Source organism: Arachis duranensis, chromosome 2 (genome assembly GCF_000817695.3).
Source record: "Arachis duranensis cultivar V14167 chromosome 2, aradu.V14167.gnm2.J7QH, whole genome shotgun sequence".
In the NCBI taxonomy this organism is placed as follows: domain Eukaryota; kingdom Viridiplantae; phylum Streptophyta; class Magnoliopsida; order Fabales; family Fabaceae; genus Arachis; species Arachis duranensis.
Genome location: NC_029773.3, coordinates 69,703,608 through 69,730,938, shown reverse-complemented (window position 1 = coordinate 69,730,938; position 27,331 = coordinate 69,703,608). Strand labels below are relative to the sequence as shown.

Below are 27,331 nucleotides of genomic sequence, written 5' to 3'. Positions count from 1 at the left end.
CAAACCTTACCTCAAAAGAGACAAGATCCTGGTAAATTCTTAATACCTTGTACTATAGGCACCATGACCTTTGAAAATGCTCTGTGTGACCTGGGGTCAGGCATAAATCTTATGCCACTCTCTGTAATGGAGAAGATGGGGATCATTGAGGTATAACCTGCCATATTCTCACTAGAGATGGCAGACAAGTCAATAAGACAAGCTTATGGATTGGTAGAGGATGCATTAGTAAAGGTTAAAGGCCTTTACATCCCTGCTGATTTCATAATTTTAGACACTAGGAAGGATGAGGATGAAAGCATCATCCTTGGAAGACCCTTCCTAGCCACAACAGGAGCTGTGATTGATGTTGATAGAGAAAAACTAGTCCTTCAATTGAATGGGGACTACCTTATGTTTAAGGGTCAAGGTTATCCTTCTGTAAACATGGAGAGGAAGCATGAAAAGCTTCTCTCAATACAAAGTCAAACAAAGCCCCCACAATCAAACTCTAAGTTTGGTGTTGGGAGGCCACAACAAAACTCTAAGTTTGGTGTTGAACCCCCACATTCAAACTCTAAGTTTGGTGTTGGGAGGTCCCAACAATGCTCTGAACATCTGTGAAGCTCCATGAGAGCTCATTGTCAAGCTATTGACATTAAAGAAGCGCTTATTAGGAGGCAATCCAATTTTTAATTATTTATATTTTTATTGTTCTTTTGTGTTTTATTAGGTTCATGATCATGTGGAGTCACAAAACAATTTCAAAAATTAAAAATAGAATAAAAAATAGCAGAAAAATAGCACACCCTGAAGAAAGAGCTTACTGGCGTTTAAACACCAGTAAGGAGCATCTGGCTGGCATTCAACGCCAGAACAGAGCATGAAGCTGGCGTTGAACGCCAGAAATAAGTAGCAATCTGGCATTTAAATGCCAGGATTGCACCCTGAGGAAAGCTGGCCTTTAACGCTAGAAACAAGCATCGGACTGGCGTTAAATGCCAGAAACATGATATATTTGGGCGTTTAACGTCAGAAACAAGCTTCAGTCTGGCGTTAAATGCCAGGATTGCATGCAGAGGGCGTTTTACACGCCTAATTGGTGCAGGGATGATAAATCTTTGACATCTCTGGATCTGTGGACCCCACAGGATCACCTCAGGATTTGTGGACCCCACAGGATCCCCACCTACCTTCTCCCTCTCTCTCACACCTTTTCATAACATTCTTCCCCAAACATCATTCACCAATCACCTTAAGCACTCTTCCCCATCACCTCTTCACCACTCACATCCTCCACTCTACCCCATAAACCCCACCTACCTTCAAATTCAAAATCTCTTTCCCACCCAAACCCACCCTAAATAACCGAACCCACTACCCTCTCCCTCCACTATATAAATCCCTCCATCCTTCTTCATTTTTACACAACACAACCCTCTCTTACCCCCCTTGGCCGAAACCACACTTCTCTCCCTCTCCTCCATATCTTCTTCTTCTTCATCTATTCTTTCTTCTTTTGCTCGAGGACGAGCAACATTCTAAGTTTGGTGTGGTAAAAGCATAGCTTTTTGTTTTTCCATAACCATTGATGGTACCTAAGGCCGGAGAAACCTCTAGAAAGAGGAAAGGGAAGGCAATTGCTTCCACCTCTGAGTCATGGAAGATGGAGAGATTCATCTCACAAGCCCATCACTAAGAAGAGGATGGAGCAAACAAGAGAGCCCATCCATGGATCTCAAGAGGCGCATAAGGAAGCTCATCATCAAGAAATTCCGGAGATACCTCAGGGGATACATTTTTCTCCACACAATTATTAGGAGCAACTAAGGATAGGAGCACCAAATCACTAAGGATCAAGCAACAGAGGCAAGGAAGAGACATAGAGGAGCTCAAAGGACATCATTGGTCCTTCAAAGAGAAGGCGCCACCATCACTAAGGTAGACTCATTCCTTAACTTCCTTGTTCTTATCTCTCTATTTTTCGGTTTTTAAACTTCATGTTTGTCTATGTTTGTGTCTTTGTTACATGATCATTAGTGTCTAGTAACTATGTCTTAAGGCTATGAATAATTCCATGAATCCTTCACCTTTCTTAAATGAAAAATGTTTTTAATACAAAAGAACAAGAAGTACATGAGTTTCGAATTTATCCTTGAAATTAGTTTAATTATGTTGATGTGGTGACAATACTTTTTGTTTTCTAAATGAATGCTTGAACAATGCATATTTTTGATCTTGTTGTTTATGAATGTTAAAATTGTTGGCTCTTGAAAGAATAATGAAAAAGAGAAATGTTATTGATGATCTGAAAAATCATAAAATTGATTCTTGAAGCAAGAAAAAGCAGTGAAGAACAAAACTTGCGAAAAAAAAATTGCAAAAAAAAAGAGAAAGAAAGAAAAAGAAAAAGCAAGCAGAAAAAGCCAATAGCCCTTAAAATCAAAAGGCAAGGGTAAAAAGGATCCAAGGCTTTGAGCATCAATGGATAGGAAGGCCCAAGGAAATAAAATCCAGGCCTAAGCGGCTAAATCAAGCTGTCCCTAACCATGTGCTTGTGGCATGCAAGTCCAAGTGAAAAGCTTGAGACTGAGTAGTTAAAGTCGTGATCCAAAGCAAAAAGAGTGTGCTTAAGAACTCTGGACACCTCTAACTGGGGACTTTAGCAAAGCTGAGTCACAATCTGAAAAGGTTCACCCAGTCATGTGTCTGTGGCATTTATGTATCCGGTGGTAATACTGGAAAACAAAGTGCTTAGAGCCACGACCAAGACTCATAAAAGTAGCTATGTTCAAGAATCAACATACTTAACTAGGAGAATCAATAACACTATCTGAACTTTGAGTTCCTATAGATGCCAATCATTCTAAACTTCAAAGGATAAAGTGAGATGCCAAAATTGTTCAGAAGCAAAAAGCTACAATTCTCGCTCATCTAATTAGAACTAATATTCATTGATATTTTGAGATTTATAGTATATTCTCTTCTTTTTATCCTATTTGATTTTTAGTTGTTTGGGGATAAGCAACAATTTAAGTTTGGTGTTGGCATTGTTTTTAGGTAGTTTTTAGTAGGATCTAGCTACTTTTAGGGATGTTCTTATTAGTTTTTATGAAAAATTCACATTTCTGGATTTTACTATGAGTTTGTGTGTTTTTCTATGATTTCAGGTATTTTCTGGCTGAAATTGAGGGACCTGAGCAAAAATCTGATTCAGGCTGACAAAGGACTGCTGATGCTGTTGGATTCTGACCTCCTTGCACTCGAAATGGATTTTCTGGAGCTACAAAACTCCAAATGGCGCGCTCTCAACGCAATTGAAAAGTAGACATCCAGAGATTTCCATCAATATATAATGGTCCATACTTTGTTCGGCCTTAGATGACGCAAACTGGCGTTCAACGCCAGTTCCATGCGCATTCTGGAGTAAAACGCCAGAAACACGTCACAAACCAGAGTTAAACGCCAAAAACATGTTACAAGTTGGCGTTTAACTCCAAGAGAAGCCTCTGCACGTGTAAATTGAACTTTTTACTATTGTACTAGTGTCTTTTGACCACGTCTCATCTTTCGTCTCAGTTTTAATCTATTTTTCATCTTAGGAGACTAACCACACGGTCTCATCACGGAGTTTCAAAGTTGCATAAAAAGATATTTAATAAGCAAACTATTTTCAAACTCAGTGATTATCATTACCTTATGAATCTTTTAAAAACCAATAGGAAATCGTTCAAACCTTTTCGAAGAAACCATATTTAGTCTTTCAGAAATCTGAAACCTTTCCTTTCTTATAAGAAAAATCTCAATCAGAAATCAACCACGCAATCAAACAACACAATCATTAATTCAGCACCAAAGTTTATTCTCAAATGTAGCACGCCAGGACAAACACAGGCAAGACAGACAAAGAAAGCACAAGTAGGTAGCAATTACAGCAAATAGTTCAAATAGCAGTTAAGAACAGTTTAGCAATTAGGCAAACTAAAACAAGTTCAAACCCAAGCAAAGCATACAAATGCATATGATGCATGCCTGTCTTATGGCTGATGAGGCTCATCTGTCGGTTATCCAGCCAACCCGACAAGTCTGAATTGTCCTTAGACTGTCCCCCGACGTGCATCCCCAAAAGTCTATGCATAGTTTTTTTCTCAAATAATCAATATTACTCAATGAGAGTAACAGTCCCAGGAATTTATATAGTGCCTGATCACACTTACGTCGTAGGGTCAACAGAGTATCGAGTTTTCAACTTGATACACATGGTGGCAAGCCATGATACTTAATCCAGGAAAACTCGTGTCTCAGATAATTCAATTTCATAAGCCATATAAATAATTCATTCAACATTCATCCATGTCTAAGTCATTCTCAACATCATCATCGTTCATCAATCCCTATTTCATTTTCAATTTCCAATTTCATTCAAAATCATATTTCCCAGAAAATCCTCATCATCCTTCTTTTCATTCCGTTCACTAACAATTCCCAATCCAAAACATAACTCTTCCTTTGATAAATAAAGTAATCTTAAACCATATAATGCTTAAAATTAAACCTTTTTAAAATAACTATTTCAAATAAAACTTCTAATTTTATAAAATTTCGGCAGCATCTCCTCTAAACCTCGGACACTGCCACCCTTTTTGGGTCCTATCCAATCATTCCTCAAATCAACCAATTCCAAGTCTCAATCACTTTCCAAAAATTCAACTAGTTCTAATATCAAATTAATTTCAAATACATCCATTTCCAATAATAAATTTAGTCAAAATTAAACCGGCTCAAATATTAAATCATTTATATAATCAAACTAATTCAAAATTAAACCGCTTCTAGAATCAATTTATCTTCATATTTCAAATCATTTCCAAAGCCGATTCATTTACATTATCAAAATAACTCCAAAACCAAGAAAAATCACTTTTTATAATAATCAACTAAATAACTTTTCAAACTAATTTCTTTTCAACAATCACAAACTACTCAAGCAATCAAGCAATCAGTCATTCAGTCCAGCAAACAACCACATCTATAAGACAATCATAATCACAGACATATATTTCTCATATTAATATCTATTTATAACAATTCTGTAAGATAAAATAAATTTTAAGAAAACCCTTACCTCGATTAACCGAGTTCGCACAAATTTATCGTGATAATTCCCTCTCCTTTTAGTTCATGGCAGCAGATGCGACTCTCACGCAATTAGAACGGCAATGGCAGCAACCGAAACAGCGGTAGCAGTAATGTTAATCTTCACCGCAGTGACCATGGTTGCAGCAAAATAAAAGATTCAGATTGGATAGGAATTAATAGCAATTACAACCCTGGGATTCAAGACAAAGTAAGGACTATAATTAAAATCAGAACATGAAAACCACAGCAGTGATAAAACAGAACATACAGATGGACCAAACCTAAGAAAAAGATCAGACCAGTACCAGGATAACAAAATCAGAACTAGTAACAACTTCAACAGTCCCGCGACAACACTAGCATCAATATTCAACCTAATTGTAGCAGAAAATAGAGTAAAAGTAGAGAAGTAGAACGAGTTTAAGGAAGCGAAGGACCTAAAGCAAAGTATAGGCAGCATGGATACCTCTATGAGTGACTAACGCCAGCGTAGAGTTCAGTGGTGGTCACGGCGGCGTCCGACGGCGGCGCACTACAGAGAAACTCGCGGTGACAAGCATACCGAGGCTTCAGTGGTGGTTTCTGGGCGGCAGCGGCGTTCTCCAGCGGCAAAGGCGCGGCCAGAAGCTTTGGAGGTGGTGGATCTGACGAGGATGGTGCCGGCGACACCAGCGGCGACTGTGCGCGGCGGCTGGACGGTTCGCGGTCCTCCCTCCTCGCGAATCTCTCCCCTCTGCCTGTGGCTCTGCTTGACGGCGACGGACTCAGAGGCGGCGGCAGCGGACACGAAGGCAGGGCTTCTCCTTCCTCGGTACGCACTCTGTTTTCTGACGATAGCACAACGACCCAACAGCGGTGGCGGCACGACGGCTCCTCTCCCTGCACCGGCGATGATGGCGATTCGGGATGAGGGCGACGACGATAGTAAGATGCAAGGCAGCTCCTCTCTCCTCTTCCAGTCGCGGCCTCTCTCTCTTTCTCAATGACTCGACGGCGACGGCGGCTCCCAGTCCCGCCGGCACCGCTCCCTTCCTTTCCCCCTCATCCTCTCAGCTCTCCCTTCCTCTCGTACCCCCCTTCTTCTTTCTTTTCCTTTCTTTTTTTTCTTAATGGGTTCAATTTGGGAATTTTTGGGTAGTTTAGGTAATTTTAATAAAATTATGAGTATAATGTATAAATTTAAAATATAATTTAATTCCTTAAAATTATTTTAAAAATATTACTTAATTATCAATTTATTAATTAGCTTTTAGTCAAGTATTCTAATTTATTAGAAATAATATAATTTATTTTTTGTTTATAAAAATTAAAGTATTAAATTCTAAAATATCAATTATTTAAATTAAATCATATAAAATTTTGTTCTTTTACAACTGCTAAATTTTGTAATTTAAGTATAGAAAATTATTCAATAATAATGAAATTGAGTAAAATTTATATTTTTATTATCAAAATCTGATTTAATTATTTTTAATAAAATAATATCTGAAAATAAAATTTTTAATAAATAAATAAATTTAAAATTGGCTCATAATAAAATTTTTCAAAATTTCTGGATTTTACATATAATACTCTTTTGCTCATTTTTAATAGTTCATTAATATTTTTTAATAAAATTTTTAAATTAATTTATTTAAATTATACTACAAAAAATATTTTATTCTATGCAAAATAATTTAAAAATAAAATAGCTTAAAAAATATTAGGAGTACTATAAAAATTTGTAATATTCTAATGACTTAAATAAATACATGCATGTACTCAAATTTTAAATAAAATACTCTACATAGTCAATAATAATTTAGAAATTAAAGAAAATATTTTATTCCATATAAAATAATTAAAAAATATATTTTATTCCATACAAAATAATTTTAAAAAAATGGCTTAAAAGATGTTATGAGAACTATAAAAGTTTATAATATTATAGTAATTTAGGTAAATACATGATAAAAATATGTTTTTTTTAATTTCTAAATTATTATTGACTATGTAGAGTATTTCTTTAATGTCCTAAGTTATTAAGACATTACAAATTTTATAGTACTCCTAGCATCTTTTAAGTTATTTTTTAAAATTATTTAGTATAGAATAAAATATTTTGTTGTGGTATAATATTATTAATTTTTTAATAAAAAATGGATAGAATTAAATCTTGACTAATTCAAATCCAGTCAATTCGAATTAATATGTAAAGCGTGGGTGTATTGTGTAATTCAAATCACCTTATTCAAATTAGTGTACATGTAGTGTAATTTTACATAGAAATATCTTCTTGGTTGACCCTGTAATAATTATTGATTTGATTGAATCACGTACATTTTTTCCCAACTTAATTTATATGGATGATTTGCACTTGTAAATAAATTAAAAAAATAAAATTTTTTCACATAAATATAAAACACGTTAATTAAAAATAATTATAAAAATCACCAAAAAACTTCCATTAACTAAAATATTTAGCCGCACATCGCAGCTGAGTTTAATTCTACTTAATTAATTCATTTGTGTTTTAACATTTTTTTTCCTCTTATTTTAGTAATTTGTAAATATCTTATATTTTTTATTATGAGAATAAAATAATAAATAAATTTTTAAAAATTTATATTTCGAATAGGTGGGGGATATCTTTTCCTTCCGAGACAAAAGTGACAAGTCCGACTTGTGGGGGTTGCCACGAAATACGGACACACTCCACAGATACTCTCTCTCTCTCTGCGCTTCAGTTTCAGTTTGAGAAGAGAAGAGAAAGCACAATGAACACTCTACTTTCGCCTTCAGCATCTGCCACAACCCGTGCTTCCTTTCCTCCCTTTTCTTCCAACTTAGATGTTCTTTCTCGCTGTTCCAAGCTCAGAGGCATTGGATTTCACTGCGAAAGGGATTCTGTTATCACTGCACTTCGCTGCAATAGTAGCATCTGGCCCGGTGGCCCTGCCTCTGGTCTCACTTCCTTCTTTTACTTTTTTCCCCTCCCTATTTTTCACATTTTTTGGGTTATTTTAGTGTTGGTTTTTTCAAATGGAGGTTCCGCCATCAAGTTTAGAATCAATCTATTTGGGCACTTTATGTTGAATATGTTCACCTTTGCTGCTGTTTCTGCTACTGCATATTTTTGTTTTATTTTATTTTATTTTATTTTTTTTGGCGCCGGGGGTTGGTCGAATAGGACTAGGTTATTGGATTGTAAAGTATCAATTTAGTTTCCAAAGTTGAAAGATGCATTTTGTTTGACAAAATATTCCAGCTTATGTAAACTTTAGTGCTTATGTTGATTTGGGGTAATTTGTCAAATGAATTACATAGTATTTATTTAGTTCGATTGGGACTAATTGTGAGCATGTTAATCCTTTGGGGCTGAAATATTGGCATTTCAATGTTCACGGAACCTAATTGGTTGTAGCACGCTTTTACAACTTGGAAAATGTTGTGTACAAATAAGAAGTGGGATACCTTGCGATGTGAGTCGGTATAGTGTTTCATAATCTATATGTACACATAAAACAACTCTTAGGTTGCGAATTATATGAATGTGAATTGGGATTGCTGAACCAAGCAGTTTGTTCTTTTCAGAAGATGTGAACACTTTACTCATAATCCATGTTTTCTAGTGTATTTTGTCAAATGTTTGGAAGTTCAAATATGTGGTTGTATAACCACCGGTTGAGTTGTCTCCCTGTGACTTCAAAGGTCACAGATTCAAGCCGTGAAATTAACCACTGATGTAATTATCAGCGTACGCTGCCTACATTACATTCTGAGTGTGGCCTTTTAATAGACCTACATTAACACGGGATGTTTATGCACCTTGCTGCCCTTTTTATAACCATAGGAAAAAGGCAGTTTACATGGACGAAATTGATCCGAAGTTTGGATATTTGTTGAATGGGCTGGTTTAAAGTAGTTTTTGTGTTAGCTTTTCGTGTATTGTTGTCTATCAAGTAAATATGTAACTGAATTATGCAGGCGATGGTGATAGCAGCAGCAGCAGCAGGAGTATTCTGGATGCATTTTTCTTGGGAAAAGCTGTAGCTGAAGCCGTGAACGAGCGAGTTGAATCTGCAGTTGGCGAGTTTCTGAGTACGGTTGGTAGGTTGCAAGCTGAACAACAAAAACAAGTACAGGAGTTTCAGGTAAAGCATCATTTTAACCCAAGCTAGTGTTACTTTGTTTCAGTTCTAGATCAGTTGCCCATTATTCTAAATCTCCTGCTTGTGTTTGAAATACTAGGATCTGGTGGTCAAATGTTTTATCTAGTATGATTTTATCTGATAGAAATTGATGAACAATAGGAGATTCTATTGGTATTGTTCAGCATTTTTGTTCCAATTGGGAAATTTTGAGCTAGTGCAGAATGCTTCATTCATAATTTCTTATGAGGAGTTTTTAATGCCATATGCTAGTTTGCATAAACTTTTCATTTAATAAAACATCAAACCTTTTGTTCTATCCACCGGAACCATCAACCGATCACAGAAATCGATAAATGTGTTCCATGCCATTGCTTTCTTGTTTCTACACTTTTATTTGCGTGGTTTAAACAGATTGAGATGCTTGTATTTGTACCTGTTTTGAAACAAAATGCTTGTGTAGGAAGAAGTGTTGGAAAGAGCAAAAAAGGCCAAGGAGAAAGCAGCACGTGAGGCACAAGGACTCGTTCCCAACTATACTGCTGAGACAGACGTTGCGGATTCAGCTACTTCGAGAACTTCAGACTCCTCGACGGATTCAGTTGTTGCCGTCAAGTCAATTGATGAATCTGAAACGTACACCGGAGCTGCCAAAGGCGAGGATCCCCCGATAGATTCATCGAAGATGGGTGATCAATGAGTGTATAACATGCTTAGACTCTACTGGTTTATCTGAATGTGATGAGTGCCATATGTTTCTTGAAACTAAATAAGTTAATTAAAATAAGAATCATATCCTTTTTTGGAGTACCATCCTTGTTTTGGTGGAACATTTTAATCAAGAGATCAATGCATTCAAATACTGATATGCTGGAGTGTTTTTCTTCTCCCCGATGTCTTAAGAACATTAACTCTAGTAAATGATGAATAAACGAAATTTTGATAATATTAAATATAGGGTGATATTCTAAATTAGTACCTAACAAATTTTGTATCGGTTAAATTAGTCTCTAACAAATAATATTAACAAATTTATCCATGATATTCCTATTAACAGTTAAGTTCGATTTTGATCTCTATGATTTTGACCGAAAATCAAAATGGATTTTAAAATTCTTTTTAGTTGAAAATCATCTTTAATGTTGAATTTTGTTTTAAAATCATTTTTCTAATTTTCAGACAAAAATACCCTTCCCCAATTTACACACACTGACTCTCCTCCTTTTTTTTCCCTCTCCTTTTCTTTTTCTTCCACCTTCCTCTGTTTCTCATATTCCTCTATACTTCCTCTGTTTTTTCTTTTCTTTTTTTTTTTCGTGTTGGTGAGTGTAAAAAAGAGTGTGTCTAATTTTAGAGATTTAGAGTTAGGGTTGGATAAAAATGAGTTAAGGTTATTTGGGATGTAGTGGTAATGAAATAGGAATGGTGAACTAGATGCAATGGTCATTGGTCAAGTGTGGATTGAGTTTGAAAATGCATAGAATTTGAACGTTGAAATGGTGAGTAAGAGGAAGAAGAAAAAAGATATTCTAGTTTCAAGGATAATTTTAAAACAAAATCTAACGTTAAAAATGATTTTGAAAAAAAAAAAATTGAAACGATTTTAATTTTCGATCAAAATTATAAGAACCAAAAATCGTACTTAATAATCATTTAGTTCTTATACGAAACAATAGTTAATAAATTAAGGTATTAGGTATTAACTTTACTTTGTGAAGGATAATTTATTATAGCTTGAGAGAGGTTGCATTCTTTTCTATTAATTTTGCTTTATGGTGTGTATATACATAAAATCACATTCCAATATTTATTTTAAAATAAAAATTTACATGTAGTTTTTATGTGTATGAAATTGATAGTTAATAATTACTAAATGATAATTTAGTTAAATATGTTAAATTATTTAATAATTTTTTACTATCAATTTTACGTAAAGATAATTACATATGAGTTTTTATTTTATTTTAAATCATGATTATGTTGCAAACGTTATGCTTACCAAAATTCAAAAAGGATGACTTCGGAATGATATATAATAGGCAATGCCTTGGTCATAAGCTTTATGGCCTTAGCTTGTTATCATTACTATATATGAATCAAGAAGCATTTCAACAATTCAACTGGATCATGGTATGAGGTATCCCAATATTTTTGATGAATTTAATTTGAATGCATTGCAAATTTAAAATATCTTTACACATATATTTAATTATGGCAATAAAAAAATTATCTTTTACATCAACTATGTGAATGACCATCTAAATAAACAAATATAATTAAGAGGAGTGTTAGGACGCTAATAAATTGTGATTTATAATTATCAATTAGTTATTATTAGTGTTTTTAATGGTGTGAGATTTTATCCAATGATATAAGATTTTATCCAATAATGTAGAATTACTCACTTTTCTTTTGATGATTAAGTATTAGGTAAATTTTAATAAAAGTGCTGACCTTTAAACTTTTTCTATAATTAAATAATTATATAAAACGTTTTATACTAAAATACATCAGAATTAAACTCTATTTTTTACCATCGATCTCAATTATGTCTGTTCCTTGCATCTTTCGTTCTTACACAAATTCTTACACTAAAATACATTAGAATTAAACTCTATACGCAGTTAGCGCCTACTCCAGAAAGCATTTGATAGATGTGTTTCATCTATGTATGAATGTACGTATTCATATTGGATGATGTATTAATGTTCACATCCAACAAATTCGTCATTAATTAATAAAAAAAGACTCAGAATTGGTACTTGATATTTTATAAAGCATTAGTTAGACAATTTAATCCTACAAGTCTTTTGAATATTATGATATTATGACCGTATTAAGTAGTTGATATGAATTTTATTTTTCACCTGTTTAGTTCATGGCAATTAACCGTTAATAATTTTGTAATAAGTTGTAATGTTTCATAACAATTCTTCAAATATATGTACACAAACTTTTCAACGAGTTGCTTCTATTCAATTTTGAAAATTAGAAATTCTATACCACCAACATTTTTTATTGTTTTTGCCTTACATTTGGAATTACGTTAGTCATCTATCTATTTTTCTTTTACACTAAAGATATTGGACCCTACCTTTTTTCGTTAAAAAATGTAATTGTTTATCCAACAGAAAATATCTATATACATTGTAATCGTATTACAAGAAAAATATATAATCTAAAATAAAAAAGGTTAATAAAAAAATTTAATTATTATTAATTTTATAATTTTGACTATGTATAAATTTCACTATCTTAATTTAAAGAAGATCACAGTATTGTTTTCTCATTTTACCAATTTTGAATTTTATTCATATTACAATTTATTTTACTACGTCCAATTTTTAAAATTTCTACTTACCTTACCAATAATATATTTTTCTAATTAGAGATTTAGAATACAACATTAAATTTGGGTTTTCTTCGAAGTTATGAAGAAAGATGAAAAAAAAAAAAGCTAAATACCTGGATCCCGTTATTTTCAAGAGAGTTGGTAATTTGGTATAATCTTGTGTAAAAGTTAACGGTGTAACTTTCCTAATTATAAAAGAAAAAAGGATTTTTTTATTTAAATAAATTAAAAAATATTTTATTTACTGAATGAATATTTTGTAAAATAATTACGAAAATACATATCTCGTTTACACTATAAACAAATAAGAGTGGGTGTGGCTTATATATACATATCGTTTATAGCAACGTTCCAGACCAATTTCCAACCTCAAAAAAGTGGTGGAAAAGTTGAAAATGGAGACCGAAATACCGCTGTAAATGACATGTACATATAGAAATAAATTTACACATATCCCGTTTATATACTAAATAAAATATACACGTATTTTTGTAATTATTTTATAAATTATTTATTTCAATAAATAAAATATTTTTTTAATTTATTTAGAATCCAAGAAAAAAGGGACTGAAATATTCAATTTTAGTACTATTAAAGTGGCACACCTTTTAGTTCCTTCATTAGATTAATAACAATAAAATATTCATACGTACCTACTAGTGTCGTTGCTTTGTTATCTTCAGAAATCCCATTGAATCACCAATTATTTGTTCACACAATGTGTTCCTTTTTTTTGGGGTAACAGTTCTTCACAATTTCACTTACTCATATACCCACAAGAAGAACTTTGATACCTTTTACTCTTTGATACCATTTCTAAAATTGGTTTGATTTTCAGTGAAAAAAAATGGCAGCAGCACTAGTGGGTGGAGCTTTACTATCTGCTGCACTTCAAGTGTTGTTTGATAGATTAGCTTCAAAGAAAATGCTTGACTTCATCAAAGAAAAGAATCTCAGCCGAAATTCGGTGGAAAATTTGGAAATCAAGTTGTTATCTGTGAGTAAAGTTTTGAGTGATGCAGAGAAGAAACAGATTCATGATCCAGAAGTTAAGAAATGGGTCAATACGCTGAAAGATGCAGCTTTTGATGCTGATGATATCTTGGATGAGATTGCAACTGAAGCTGAAAAAGCTTCAAATTCAGGTACGGTTCCAAAAAAATTGTTCCCAATTTCATTTAATTCTTATTATAGAGATCTTGAGAATAGGCTGGAAGAGATACTAAAGAGGCTGGGGTTTATTGTTGCTGAAAAGGATAATCTTGGTTTGGTAGAGGGGAATGTGGACATAGTGTCACAAATTGTTCCAACAACATCATTGGTAGATGAAGTTTTTGGGAGGGAAATGGATAAGAAGGTAATAATGGAATTATTGTTAGAAGAAGATGATTCAAGTGGTAGTAAGATTGGTGTTATTCCAATTGTGGGAATTGGGGGTGTTGGAAAGACCACACTTGCTCAGCTTGTGTACAATGATAATAAGGTGGAGGAGCATTTTGGTCTTAAAGCATGGATCGATGTCTCACAGCAATTCGATGTGTCTCATGTGACGAAGATGATATTGGCCGTGACCGGTTTGTATAATTATGACCTTGATGACTTGAATCTGCTCCAGGTGAAACTGAAGGAGAAGCTATTGAAGAAGAGATTTCTAATTGTGTTAGATGGCGTTTGGAATGCTAAACCTGATGATTGGGAGCTTTTCTGCCGGCCGCTTCAGATTGGTGATCAGGGCAGTAAAATCATAGTAACAACCCGACACGAAACTGTTGCGTTGAAGGTGGGAACCGTCGAGACTTACTTTCTGAAAGAGTTGGGGGATGAAGATTGCTTGAGGGTATTTGCAAAACATGCGCTTCTGTCTCGTAGTGCAATTCAGGATCAAAATATTCATGTTATTTATGGTGAAATTGCTAAGAAATGCAGAGGATTACCTTTAGCTGCGAAAGCTCTTGGTGGTCTCTTAAGATCAATTCCTTCTGTTGATGATTGGTACAAGATACTGAAGAGAGAAATATGGCAATTTTCGGATGAAGAACTTGGCATTATTCCAGCTTTGAAATTGAGCTACTATTATCTCCCTTCACATTTGAAAAGGTGCTTTGCTTATTGTTCTATATTTCCTAAGGGATATGTATATGATAAGGAGCAAATTATACTGTTGTGGATGGCAGAGAACTTCATTGAAACCCCAAATCAAGGTTTAACAATGGAAGAAGTCGGTGACCAATACTTCAATGAATTGGTCTCTAGATCGTTCTTTCAGAAGTCGAGCTTTCACAAATCGCAGTTCATGATGCATGATCTCATAAATGATCTAGCAAGAGATGTGTTTGGAGAAATTTGTTCTAAGTTGGAAGATAAGTTCTCTCCACCTGTCATGGAAAAGACCAGGCACATATCCTTTCTAAGGGATAAATATGATCTAGACTTGGTAGAGGATCTAAAAATGGCGAAGCGGCTGCGCACCTTCTTATCACTGAATTTGTTATGGCCATTCTTGGCATCTACATCTCAGGAGGTGCCAGTTGATCATCTTACAGTGCTAACGTGTTTGAGAGTGCTGTCTCTGAATGATTGTTATGAGATTAAAAGATTATCAAAATCAATTGGCAATCTGATACATCTTCGCTATTTGGATGTCTCTCGCACTTCAATAACAAAGCTTCCTGAATCTGTCTGCACTTTGTACAACTTGCAGACACTGAAGGCAGCAAAATGTGCTTCCCTTAGGAAATTGCCGAAGAATCTGCGTCGTCTCGTTAATTTGCGATACCTTGATATTCGGGGAACTCCCTTGCAGCAGATGCCAAAGAAGATCAATAAATTGGTGAATCTTAAAATGTTGAGCACATTTGTTGTAGGCAAAAATAAAGGATCAACAATTCAAGAGTTGAAAGAGATATCAAAACTTCATGGATCGCTCTCTATTAACAAGTTACAAAATGTTGCTGGTTCTGCAGATGCATCGAATGCTAAATTGGTGGATAAGGAATTTCTTGAAGAGCTGAAACTGAATTGGGATGGTACAACTGGTCTCAAAGATTCACAGGAAGAAATCAATCTGCTAAATAATCTAAGGCCCCATGAAAACCTGAAGAAACTCTCTCTCCATTATTATCGCGGAACAAGATTCCCAAATTGGTTGGGAAATCATTCTTTTCATAGCTTGACATCTATGTCTCTAAATTGTTGTAGGTACTGTAATTCTTTGCCACCTCTTGGCCAACTTCCTTCCCTTAAGGTTCTTGAAATCTTGCAGTTTGATGAGCTGGTGACAATTGGCAATGAGTTCTATGGATCCTCTGCATTGAAGCCATTTCCATCTTTGGAGATACTGAAATTCATTTGTCTACCGGCATGGACAAAATGGCATTCTCTTCGAGACAAATCTTTCCCTTGCCTATATGAGCTACACATAGAAAATTGTCCATCATTGAGCGATGATTTGCCTCGCCAGCTACAGAGTTTGGTGAAACTGGTCATCAGAGACTGCCAAAAGCTTGCTGCTTCAATCCCCAAGGCTCCAGCTTTGCAGGAAATGGAGATAAGTAATTGTGACAAGGTAGTTCTAAAGGAAATACCAAGCAATCTAGAATCATTCAAAGTGAAAGGCTGTGAGCTCATGCAATCTACATTTAAAGCGTTAGAGTACACACGATCTCTCCTTCAAAGCTTGGAAATGTCTAGCTGTTCACGCGACATAATGTTTCCGCAATTGAAACTGCCAAGTTCACTAAGGAAACTTATTGTCCAAGACTGTGAGAAACTTGTGATTCCAACTGAGCAACCCAACAAAACAATTGAATGGATATCAATATCAGAAAGTTGTGATTCATTAGTATCCTTCCCAATGTCCATGTTTCCCAATCTCAGTTACCTTTTTCTTAAGGGCTGCAAAGCTCTAACATCCTTGTTGCTGTCTCAAAACTGTCTCCAATTCCCAATTCTTTACTCACTGAGTATAGTAAACTGTCCTGCTTTTGTATGTTGTGGGAATTTTTCAGCTCCCAACCTGACTCACCTTTTGATTTCTGGTTGCAAGAGCTTGATCTCATTGCCAGAGAACATGGACTTTCTCATGCCATCTTTACAAACACTTACAATATACAAATGTCCCAAAATTGAGTACTTTCCTGGAGGCAGTCTACCATCTGGTCTAGCTGAACTCCAAATAGGATACTGCGACAAACTTGTTGCGAACCGGTCTGACTGGAACTTGCAAAGGGCGGAGTCTCTGGAAATTTTAGCATAATTGGAAAATGTGAGAATGTGGAAAGTTTCCCTGATGATGATCTTTTACCTGCCAATGTAGCAGAGTTGTTCATTGATGGATTTGTGCATCTCAAAAGATTGAACGGCAAAGGGCTTGAAAATCTTGATTCTCTGTTAGAATTTAACATTAGCATGTGCCCTCAGATTCAGTCATTGCCAGAAGAAGGGTTGCCTAATACACTAAAATTTCTCAGCATTTGGGGTTGCCCTTTGCTAAGGGAACGTTGCAAGAAGGACATAGGGGAAGATTGGCCTAAGATTTCTCACATACCCTTTATAACAATTGATGAATAAGCATAATCATTTTTAATGGAATCTTGTTACATCATGTTTGATTCTCACATTCTTGATTTTTTTTGAAGTTCCTATGTAGAATAAAAGACTGTTCATTTGAATTTATATGAATATGTATTCAACTTATTTCCTTTCTCACATTCTAAAGGGTCTAGTGTTTGTGTTCAATAGTATTATTTCGTGGAATTAGAATATCCCAGTAAAGTTAGTTAAGAATGGAAGCAGTTCCTACGATCTTCAGTGATGTAAGTTTTGTCTTAATGGTTATACATATTCTTTGTGGGGATAAGATGTTTTTTGTGGTTCATTAATGTTATGCGATGTTGTTGAATCAAGTGTTTAGTGCCAAAATTAAAGCGACGTCATATCGTCTAGTCCCATGTGAAAGGGTATATGTTAGCACTCACAGGCACAACGGAAAGAGTAACTTGACATTGAGATCTTAAAAATTTTTTCGGTGTAAGCGGCTAATCTTAGAAACCATTTTAGGATTTAATTCATATTTTTTTGTTATTAAACTTATACACAATTCTTCATCACTAAATTATACTTTTCTTTTTGTTTTGTTCTCTTCGTATTCCTTACTGTCTTGCGGTAGGAGATACCAATGAATCCATTGAAGCTTTGATTGCAGGAGAAGCAGGTACACATAAAAACATTAAAATGTGGTAAATTGTCAAATAAATTATAAAGGCAAAAATTATGTGAACTAATCAGCGGTGTTCAAATCCAAACCATCTAATCCAATTTAAACCAAAAATTGATTAAAACTGTACTAATTAAACTGTTCATCTATTTTTATTAACTTATCAAATCCAATCCAAACTGTACAATGTGCAATAACATTATTATTTTATTATTATATTTACAATTATACTTATAACATATTTAATTTGTTATACATTTTTATGTTATTCATATATTATTATTATTTAATAAATATTTTATGTTCAAAATGTTATTTATTTATTTATTTTAACTAACGTATAATTTTATTTTTATTGTTATGTTATCGTTGGTTTTTTAAGATATTCTTGGAACTTGTTATATCATTGTTGATTATTTAAAATTTGATGTTAAGACTATTTAATTTTTTTAATTTACAAACGGCAAATTTAATCTAATCCAAACTGCTTGAAATTGGATCGGATCAATTTTTTTAATCATTCAATCCAAATTCGCACCCCAAGTAAAATTAGTGTTCGGATTGGATGAGTTTTTGACTCAAAACTGATTCAAACCACACCGTAAACACCCCAGTATTAATTACTAACAATTAAAACTTCGTAAAATTTATTAAAATATAACATAAGTTTAATACAAATATAACGTGAGAAAAGTACCCATAGAAGAAGAAAAGTGACTTTATACCCATGAAATACTAGATCCGTCTGTCGATAGTACCCGAACGTCATTAAAACATTAGCTCCGTTAACTTAAAGGCCATCATGGCACGTTAAGTGCTTACCTGGCTTTGAATCAGCAGTCTGATGTGTCCAAGCATGTTGTTACCGTTATAACATCACTCAATTCCCTAATTTATCGTCAACTGTTTTCCCAATTTCAATTTGAAAACCCTAGAATGTCTAGGAGAATCAGAGGTTCGAATGGAAGCATCAGCGAAGAAGGGACTTCGTCTTCCAAGAGGGGTGAAGAGAAGACTTTGTCTGGGAGATGCTTTTGTGGATAGGGTGTGGTGTTGCTATAATCTGGAACCTTAACAAATCCTGGGAGATGGTTCATAAGGTGTCCTCTATGGAAGGTTAGTCTTTTTGTTTTTGTGGTTCTATTCAGATTAACTTATTTGTGAACGATTCCTTATTCCTCCCTTTCACGCTACAGACGATGGATTACAAGTATTTTGTATGAGTGGATGAGATTAATGGAGGATCAGAGGGACTGACAAGAGCCCTTGTTAGAAAAAATCAAGATAGCTCCTGTGGTAACTATGAGGTCAATGTCACTGGGCAAAGAAGAGAGATTCAAGAGAATAGTGTGAAGATTTTGTTAAAATAGGGAAGCTCCAGGGTGAAATTAGAACTATTAGGTCATGGATTATAACAATATTTTTTGAGTTTCTTGATTTGTATAGGCCTGAATCTACTCCAATTAATCAATACGTAACTGTGAGTATGGTGTATGTTGTCCTGGGGTCTTTTTGTGCAGCTATTTGGTTTCAATGATGATGAACTTCAAAGCTGTTTGGTTTCGATGATGATGAACCTCAAAACTCTGTTAATATATTCAGTTGTTGTGAAAAAAGTCAAGTTGTGTTATGACATTAATGTCCATGATTATTAATGTATTTGATATTTGTGATATTGGAGTTAACACAATTTTGACAAAAAAAGACATATAAATGTCGTGATTTGACAAATCTAGCCGGAAACCTGGTATTGTATACTAAATAACGAAATTGTAACCTGGAAATGGAACTAAATATTCATTCCATAAGCTATAATAAACCTTGACATAGTTTTAACAGAAGCATTTAGCAACAAAAGCCTCAAAACAAGTGTATGAGTCTGATGTAGCAGTAGCAAATCAAATGTACCTAATAGTATCAATACAAACCATGAACATAAAAGCATTAGGTTGTGAAATATAAGCACTAGGCATAAGTTACAAAAAAACTATAGTATCAGAGTTGATAGAGCTCTCATTACAGTAAGTCCTTGATAAAAAAACAAAGTCACACTAGAAACTCCTATTTGTTGGGTGTGGAGTTGCTGCTACCACTAGAAACTCCGTTGTTGTTGCCACTTGAAGATGCTCCTGTTGGTGGGCGAAACCCAGGTGCTGGCCATCTGCCTGCTGTTTAAATTGTGGATGGTGGAGTTGGCATGAATCGCATAAATCTTGTAGTTGTCCCTCGACTTGCACCATGCATTGTTTGTCTGGTAACTTTTGGAGGAGGTTGGTTAGTTGGTGATGTAGGCCTAACAACAGAAGGTTGTGGTGTGGTAGGCGTTATGGGAGTAGGTTGTGGTGGGTCAGGTCTGAGGGGAGAAGGTTGTGACGGTGGTGGCCTCTTAACGTTTCTCCTCCTAATTGGTCTCTTAGACATGGTTGGATTCATGATAGGTCTAGGTGGCACATATGCAGTTGAGGAGTTAGAAGGTGGAGGTCTTGCTGCCATAGGTTCTTCAGAAGGATTCACACAGTTCAGATCATCAACATTCTCCTATAAATGGGTAATTGCATTAAGTCAAATGTTTAATGCAAGATAAATTTATTGTCATGCCAATAAGTAGAAGAAGAGAGTGTATATAAATAACTTACATTGGGTGAATCTGAAGCTGATGCTTCAGCATCTGCTGCCTCTAAAGTCTCTTCCCAATACATCTCTTGCTCTCTGGCAGCATCCTGATGAGCGGATATTTTATACGCTTTTTGGGGGTAATTTCATGTAGATTTTATTATGTTTTAGTTAGTTTTTAATAGATTTTTATTAGTTTTTAGGCAAAAATTATATTTCTAGACTTTACTATGAGTTTGTGTGTTTTTCTGTGATTTCAGATATTTTTTTGGCTGAAATTGAGGGAGCTGAGCAAAAATCTGATTTAGGCTGAAAAAGGATTGTTGATGCTGTTGGATTCTGACCTCCCTGTACTCGGAATGAATTTTTTGGAGCTACAAGAGTCCAATTCGCGCGCTTTCAATTGGGTTGGAAAGTGGACATCTAGGGCTTTCCAACAATATATAATAGTCCATACTTTGCACGAAGATAGATGACGTAAGCTGGCGTTCAACGTCAGTTCCATGTTGCAGTCTGGCGTTCAGCGCCAGAAACAGGTTGCAAGTTGGAGTTCAACGCCAGAAACAGGTTACAACCTGGCGTTCAACTCCAGAAATAGTCCAGGCACGTGAGAAGCTTAAGTTTCAGCCCCAACACACACCAAGTGGGTCCCAGAAGTGGATTTCTGCACCAATTATCTTAGTTTACTCATTTTCTGTAAACCTAGGTTACTAGTTTAGTATTTATGACATTTTTAGATCTGAATTATATACTCTTTGACGGCATGAGTCTCTAAACTCCATTGTTGGGGCTGAGGAGCTCTGCAGCGTCTCGATGAATTAATGCAATTATTTCTGTTTCCCATTCAAACATGCTTGTTCCTATCTAAGATGTTCATTCGCGCCTCACTATGAAGAAGGTGATGATCCGTGACACTCATCACCTTCCTCAATCCATGAACGTGTGTCTGACAACCACCTCCGTTCTACATTAGATTGAATGAATATCTCTTATATTCCTTAATCAGAATCTTCCTGGTATAAGCTAGAATTGATGGCGGCATTCATGAGAATCCGGAAAGTCTAAACCTTGTCTGTGGTATTCCGAGTAGGATTCAAGGATTGAATGGCTATGACGAGCTTTAAACTCGCGAGTGTTGGGCGTAGTGACAGACGCAAAAGGATCAATGGATCTTATTCCGACATGATCAAGAACCAACAGATGATTAGTCATGCTGTGACAGAGCATTTGGACCATTTTCACTGAGAGGATGGGAAGTAGCCATTGACAACGGTGACACCTTACATGCAGCTTGCCATGGAAGGGACTTTGCACTTTTGAAAGTGAGGAAGCACTATGTTACAGGAATTCAGAAGATAAAGCATCTCCAAAACTCCAACATATTCTCCATTATGGCATAATAAGTATTTCGAATTTTTCAACATTAATTACAATTTTTATTCCAATTTCGTATTACTTAATACATGTCCCCTTGTTCATTTGCAAGTCAACTGATAATCACAATTGGTATCCTGACTAAGAATAATAAGATAACCATAGCTTGCTTCAAACCAACAATCTCCGTGGAATTCGACCCTTACTCACATAAGGTATTGCTTGGACGACCCAGTGCACTTGCTGGTTAGTTGTGCGGAATTACATAGTATGAAGTAATTTTCGTGCACCAAGTTTTTGGCGCCATTACCGGGGATTGTTCAAGTTTGAACAACTAAAGGTTTATTTTGTTGCACAGATTAGGAATAATTTATTTTTGTTGCTATAGAGTCATCAAATCTGAGTCCTTTATTTTCTTTTCAAAATTTTTTTCAAAAATATTATTTTTTCTTATTAAATTTTTAATTTTTCTGTGAGTTTAGTGTCATGTTTTAAGTTTGGTATCAATTGCATATTTTATATTTTTCTTTAAAGTTTTGAATTTGTGTTCTTTGTTTTTCCTGGATCTTCAAGTTGTTCTTGCTTATTTTTCTTGTTTGATCTTTAGTTTTTCTTGTTCTGTGTCTTTTCTTGTGCTTTTTCAAAACATTAGTTTTCGAAAAAAATTTATTTTTAGTTATTAAAAATACTTCTTTAAAACAAGTGTTACCTTTACAGCTCAATTGGCTAGAGCGTTGGTTTATATTCTTGGTAATTGGGTACCTTCTTTTTAAAATGTTTTTCAAAAATAATTTTTCTTTGATTGAATCTTGTGCCAAACTTTAAGTTTGGTGTTTTCTTGTTAATCTTTCTTTAATTTTTGAAATCTTTATTGTGGTTTTCTAAAAATTTTAAGTTTGGTGTTCTTTCTTTTGTTCTTGTTGTTCTTGTGATTCTTCAAGGTGTTCTTGAGTCTTCCTTATGTTTTGATCTTAAAATTTTTAAGTTTGGTGTTCCTTGGTGTTTTCCCTCCAAAATTTTCGAAAACAAGGAGCATTAGATCTAAAAATTTTAAGTCTTGTGTCTTTTGTGTGTTTTTCTCTTTCATCATAAAAATTCAAAATTCAAAAAAAAAATATTTAAATCCACATTACCTCCTTTACTCCAACATAGACCTAAGTGGAATTGAACAGTCCAGAAGGACTCTGGGGTCATATGCTAACCCCACTACTGCTTTATATGGGAGTAGTATATGTATACCCTCCATTGGAGTTAGTAGTTTTGAGTTGAATCCTCAGCTCATTATCATGATGTAGCAAAGTTGCCAGTATTTCGGTCTTCCACAAGAAGAACCTACAGAGTTTCTGGCACAGTTTTTATAAATTGCTGACACAGTACATGATAAGAAAGTAGATCAGGATGTCTACAGATTGTTACTGGTTGCATTTGCTGTAAAAGACCACGCTAAGAGGTGGTTAAATAACCAACCTAAGGACAGCATAAAGACATGGAAACAGCTGTCAGAAAAATTCCCGAATCACTATTTTTCTCCAAAGCGGATAACACAGCTAAGGCTGAGCATCCAAGGCTTCAAACAAGGAGATAATGAATTTCTTTATGATGCTTGGGAGAGATACAGAGAGATGCTAAGAAAATGCCCCTCTGAAATGTTTTCAGAGTGGGTGCAGTTAGACATCTTCTACCATGGGCTTACAGAAAGAGCTCAGATTTCTCTAGATCACTCAGCTGGTGGATCTATACACATGAGAAAGACAATAGAAGAAGCTCAAGAGCTTATTGATACAGTTGCCAAAAATCAGCATCTGTACCTAAACAGTGAATCCTCCATCAACGAAGAGGCTAAAACAGTAACTGCTGAACTCAGTCCTGCAGATCAAGCTACTGAATTCAATCAGCAATTAGATTTTCTAACAAAACAGTTAGCCGAATTCAAGGAGATATTATAAGAAACAAGAATGGCTAATATGAATATGGAAGTACAGTTGAAGCAAACGGAACAGCAGTTATCAAAACAAATAACAGAATAGTGCCAAGCAATTCAATTAATAAGTGGAAAAACATTAAATACCTCACTTCAAGGTAGCAAGAAGCCAAGAAATGAGCAAACTACCCAAAATCCATCCGAGGACAGTAAGAGCCCAGAGAGGAATAATTCTGGTGCTCAACCACCAAAAAATGGGTGGAAAACTGGCGCTGAACGCCCAAACCATGCTCAGTCCTGGTGTTCAATGCCAGAAACAAGCAAGGATTTGGCGTTGAACGCCCAAAGGGAGCACAGTTCTGGCGTTCAGACGCCAGAAACAAGTAAGGAGTTGGCGTCTAACGCCACTCCAGCTTCCACCCCTGGCATTCAAATGCCAGTGGGGAATCAGACACATACAAATGCTGATAATAACCCATCTAAAAAGGCTTCTCAACCCACATCTGTAGGCAATAAACCTGCAGCAACTAAGGTTGAGGAATACAAAGCCAAAATACCTTATCCTCAGAAACTCTGCCAAGCGGAACAGGATAAGCAATTTGCTTGCTTTGTAGACTATCTCAGGACTCTTGAAATAAATATTTCGTTTGCAGAGGCACTTGAGCAAATACCCTCTTATACTAAGTTCATGAAAGAGATCTTAAGTCATAAGAAGGATTGGAGGGAAACTGAAAAAGTTTACCTCACTGAAGAATTCAGTGCAGTCATTCTGAAAAGCTTACCTGAGAAGCTTAAAAATCCCAGAAGCTTTATGATACCATGCACATTAGAGGGTACTTGTACCAAGCAAGCTCTATATGATCTTGGGGCAAGTATCAACCTGATACCTGCATCTACTATCAAAAAGCTTGGTTTGACTGAAGAGGTCAAACCAACCCGGATATGTCTCCAACTTGCTGATGGCTCCATTAAATACCCATTAGGCGTGATTGAAGATATGATTGTCAAGGTTGGGCCATTTGCCTTTCCTACTGACTTTGTGGTGCTGAAAATGGAGGAGTCCAAGAGTGCAACTCTCATTCTAGGAAGACCTTTCCTAGCAACTGGCCGAACCCTCATTGACGTCCAAAAAGGGGAAGTAACCCTGAGAGTCAATGAAGATGAGTTCATAATTCAAGTGCTAAGGACACACAAGACAGCCCTTGGGTGGTCCATTAGTGATCTTAAGGGCATTAGCCCAGCCAGATGCATGCACAAAATCCTATTGGAGGGTGACACTAAGCCAGTGGTTCAACCACAGAGGCGGCTAAATTCAGCCATGAAGGATGTGGTGCAGAAGGAGGTCACTAAATTACTAGAGGCTGGGATTATTTATCCTATTTCTGATAGCCCCTGGGTAAGCCCTGTCCAAGTCATCCCTAAGAAGGGTGGCATGACAGTGGTTCATAATGAAAAAAATGAACTGGTTCCTACAAGAACAGTTACAGGGTGGCGTATGTGTATTGATTATAGAAGGCTCAATACAGCTACCAGAAAGGATCATTTTTCTTTACCCTTCATAGACCAAATGCTAGAAAGACTAGAAGGTCATGAATACTACTGCTTCCTGGATGGATATTCTGGTTATAATCAAATTGCAGTAGATCCCCCATGATCAAGAAAAAATAGCATTCACATGTCCATCTGGAGTATTTGCATACAGAAGGATGCCATTTGGTCTGTGCAATGCACCTGCAACCTTTCAAAGGTGCATGCTCTCAATTTTCTCTGATATGGTGAAAAAATTTCTAAAAGTCTTCATGGATGACTTTTCAGTATTTGGAGACTCATTCAGCTCCTGTCTTGACCATTTAGCACTTGTTCTAAAGAGGTGCCAAGAAACTAACCTGGTTTTAAACTGGGAGAAATGTCACTTTATGGTGACTAAAGGAATTGTCCTTGGACACAAAATTTCGAACAAGGGAATAGAAGTGGATCAAGCTAAGGTAGATGTAATTGAAAAATTACCACCACCTGCCAATGTTAAGGCAATCAGAAGCTTTCTGGGGCATGCAGGATTTTATAGGGGGTTTATAAAGGATTTTTCAAAAATCGCCAAACCTCTGAGTAATCTGCTAGCTGCTGACATGCCATTTATCTTTGATAAAGAGTGTCTATAGGCATTTGAAACTATGAAAGCTAAGCTGGTCACAACACCAGTCATCTCAGCACCAGACTGGACATTACCATTTGAATTAATGTGTAATGCCAGTGATCATGCCATTGGTGCAGTATTGGGACAAAGGCATGACAAACTTCTGCACGTCATTTATTATGCTAGTCGTGTTCTAAATGACGCACAGAAGAACTACACAATCACAGAAAAGAGCTACTTGCAGTGGTTTACGCCATTGACAAGTTCAGATCTTATTTAGTAGGATTAAAAGTGATTGTGTACACTGACCATGCTGCTCTTAAATATCTACTCACAAAGCAGGATTCAAAACCCAGACTCATAAGATGGGTGTTGCTTCTGCAAGAGTTTGATATAGAAATAAGAGACAGAAAAGGGACAGAGAATCAAGTAGTAGATCACCTGTCCCGAATAGAACCAGTAAAAGGGGCGTCCCTCCCTCTTACTGAGATCTCTGAAAACTTTCCGGATGAGCAACTCTTTGCCATCCAAGAGGTGCCATGGTTTGCAGACATTGCAAACTACAAGGCAGTAAGATTCATACCCAAAGAGTACAGTAGGCAGCAAACAAAGAAATTGATCACGGATGCAAAGTACTATCTTTGGGATGAACCATATCTCTTAAAGAGATGTGCAGACGGAGTAATCCGTAGACGTGTGCCTAAAGAAGAAGCGCAAAAGATTAATCGATAGATGTGTCCCTAAAGAAGAAGCACAGAAGATCCTCTGGCACTGCCATGGATCATAGTATGGAGGACATTTTGGAAGTGAGCGAACAACCACAAGAGTCCTCCAATGCGGCTTCTACTGGCCTACTCTCTATAAAGACTCCCGAGTGTTTGCACTTAACTGTGACAGTTGCCAAATATCTGGCAATCTGCCTCACAGTTATGCATGCCTCAACAAGGGATCTTGGAGATTGAGTTGTTTGATGTATGTGGTATTGACTTCATGGGGCCTTTCCCACCATCATACTCAAACACTTATATTCTGGTGGCAGTGGATTATGTATCCAAATGGGTGGAAGCTATTGCAACACCCACTAATGACACTAAGACAGTGCTAAAATTCCTCCAGAAACACATCTTCAGCAGATTTGGTACCCCTAGAGTATTAATCAGTGATGGGGGCACTTATTTCTGTAATAAACAGCGTTACTCTGCTTTGGTTTGTTATGGAGTTAGCCACAGGGTAGCCACTCCATATCATCCACAAACAAATGGGCAAGCTGAAGTCTCTAATAGAGAACTTAAAATAATCCTAGAACAGACTGTAATTAACCGTAGAAGGGATTGGGCAAGAAGCTTGGATGATGCTCTGTGGGCATACAGAACAGCATTCAAGACTCCCATAGGAACTTCTCTATACCAGCTTGTGTATGTAAAATCCTGTCACTTGCCAGTGGAACTGGAACATAAGGCCTACTGGGCAACCA

The 27,331-nt window shown here is 35.8% G+C and overlaps 2 protein-coding genes and 1 long non-coding RNA gene across 3 annotated transcripts; 2 read left to right on the top strand and 1 right to left on the bottom strand.

The window, feature by feature from the left end:
• Positions 1-5,128: 5,128 nt before the first annotated feature.
• Positions 5,129-5,722, bottom strand: LOC127744724 (uncharacterized). Its single transcript, XR_008005692.1, has 3 exons — positions 5,585-5,722; positions 5,424-5,492; positions 5,129-5,309 (listed from the first exon to the last, which is right to left on the bottom strand). It is a non-coding gene; the product is annotated as an uncharacterized LOC127744724 (long non-coding RNA).
• Positions 5,723-7,758: 2,036 nt separating this feature from the next.
• Positions 7,759-10,114, top strand: LOC107474806 (uncharacterized protein At4g13200, chloroplastic). Its single transcript, XM_016094443.3, has 3 exons — positions 7,759-8,061; positions 9,085-9,251; positions 9,712-10,114. Exons 1-3 carry the CDS (start codon positions 7,875-7,877, stop codon positions 9,946-9,948), a joined length of 591 nt encoding a protein of 196 aa, XP_015949929.1. The 5' UTR covers positions 7,759-7,874; the 3' UTR covers positions 9,949-10,114.
• Positions 10,115-13,276: 3,162 nt separating this feature from the next.
• On the top strand, positions 13,277-17,337 carry LOC107474819 (putative disease resistance protein At3g14460). The gene has a single exon (XM_016094456.2). The coding sequence runs from the start codon at positions 13,448-13,450 to the stop codon at positions 16,853-16,855; it is 3,408 nt and encodes a 1,135-aa protein (XP_015949942.1). The 5' UTR covers positions 13,277-13,447; the 3' UTR covers positions 16,856-17,337.
• The last annotated feature ends 9,994 nt before the right edge of the window (positions 17,338-27,331 follow it).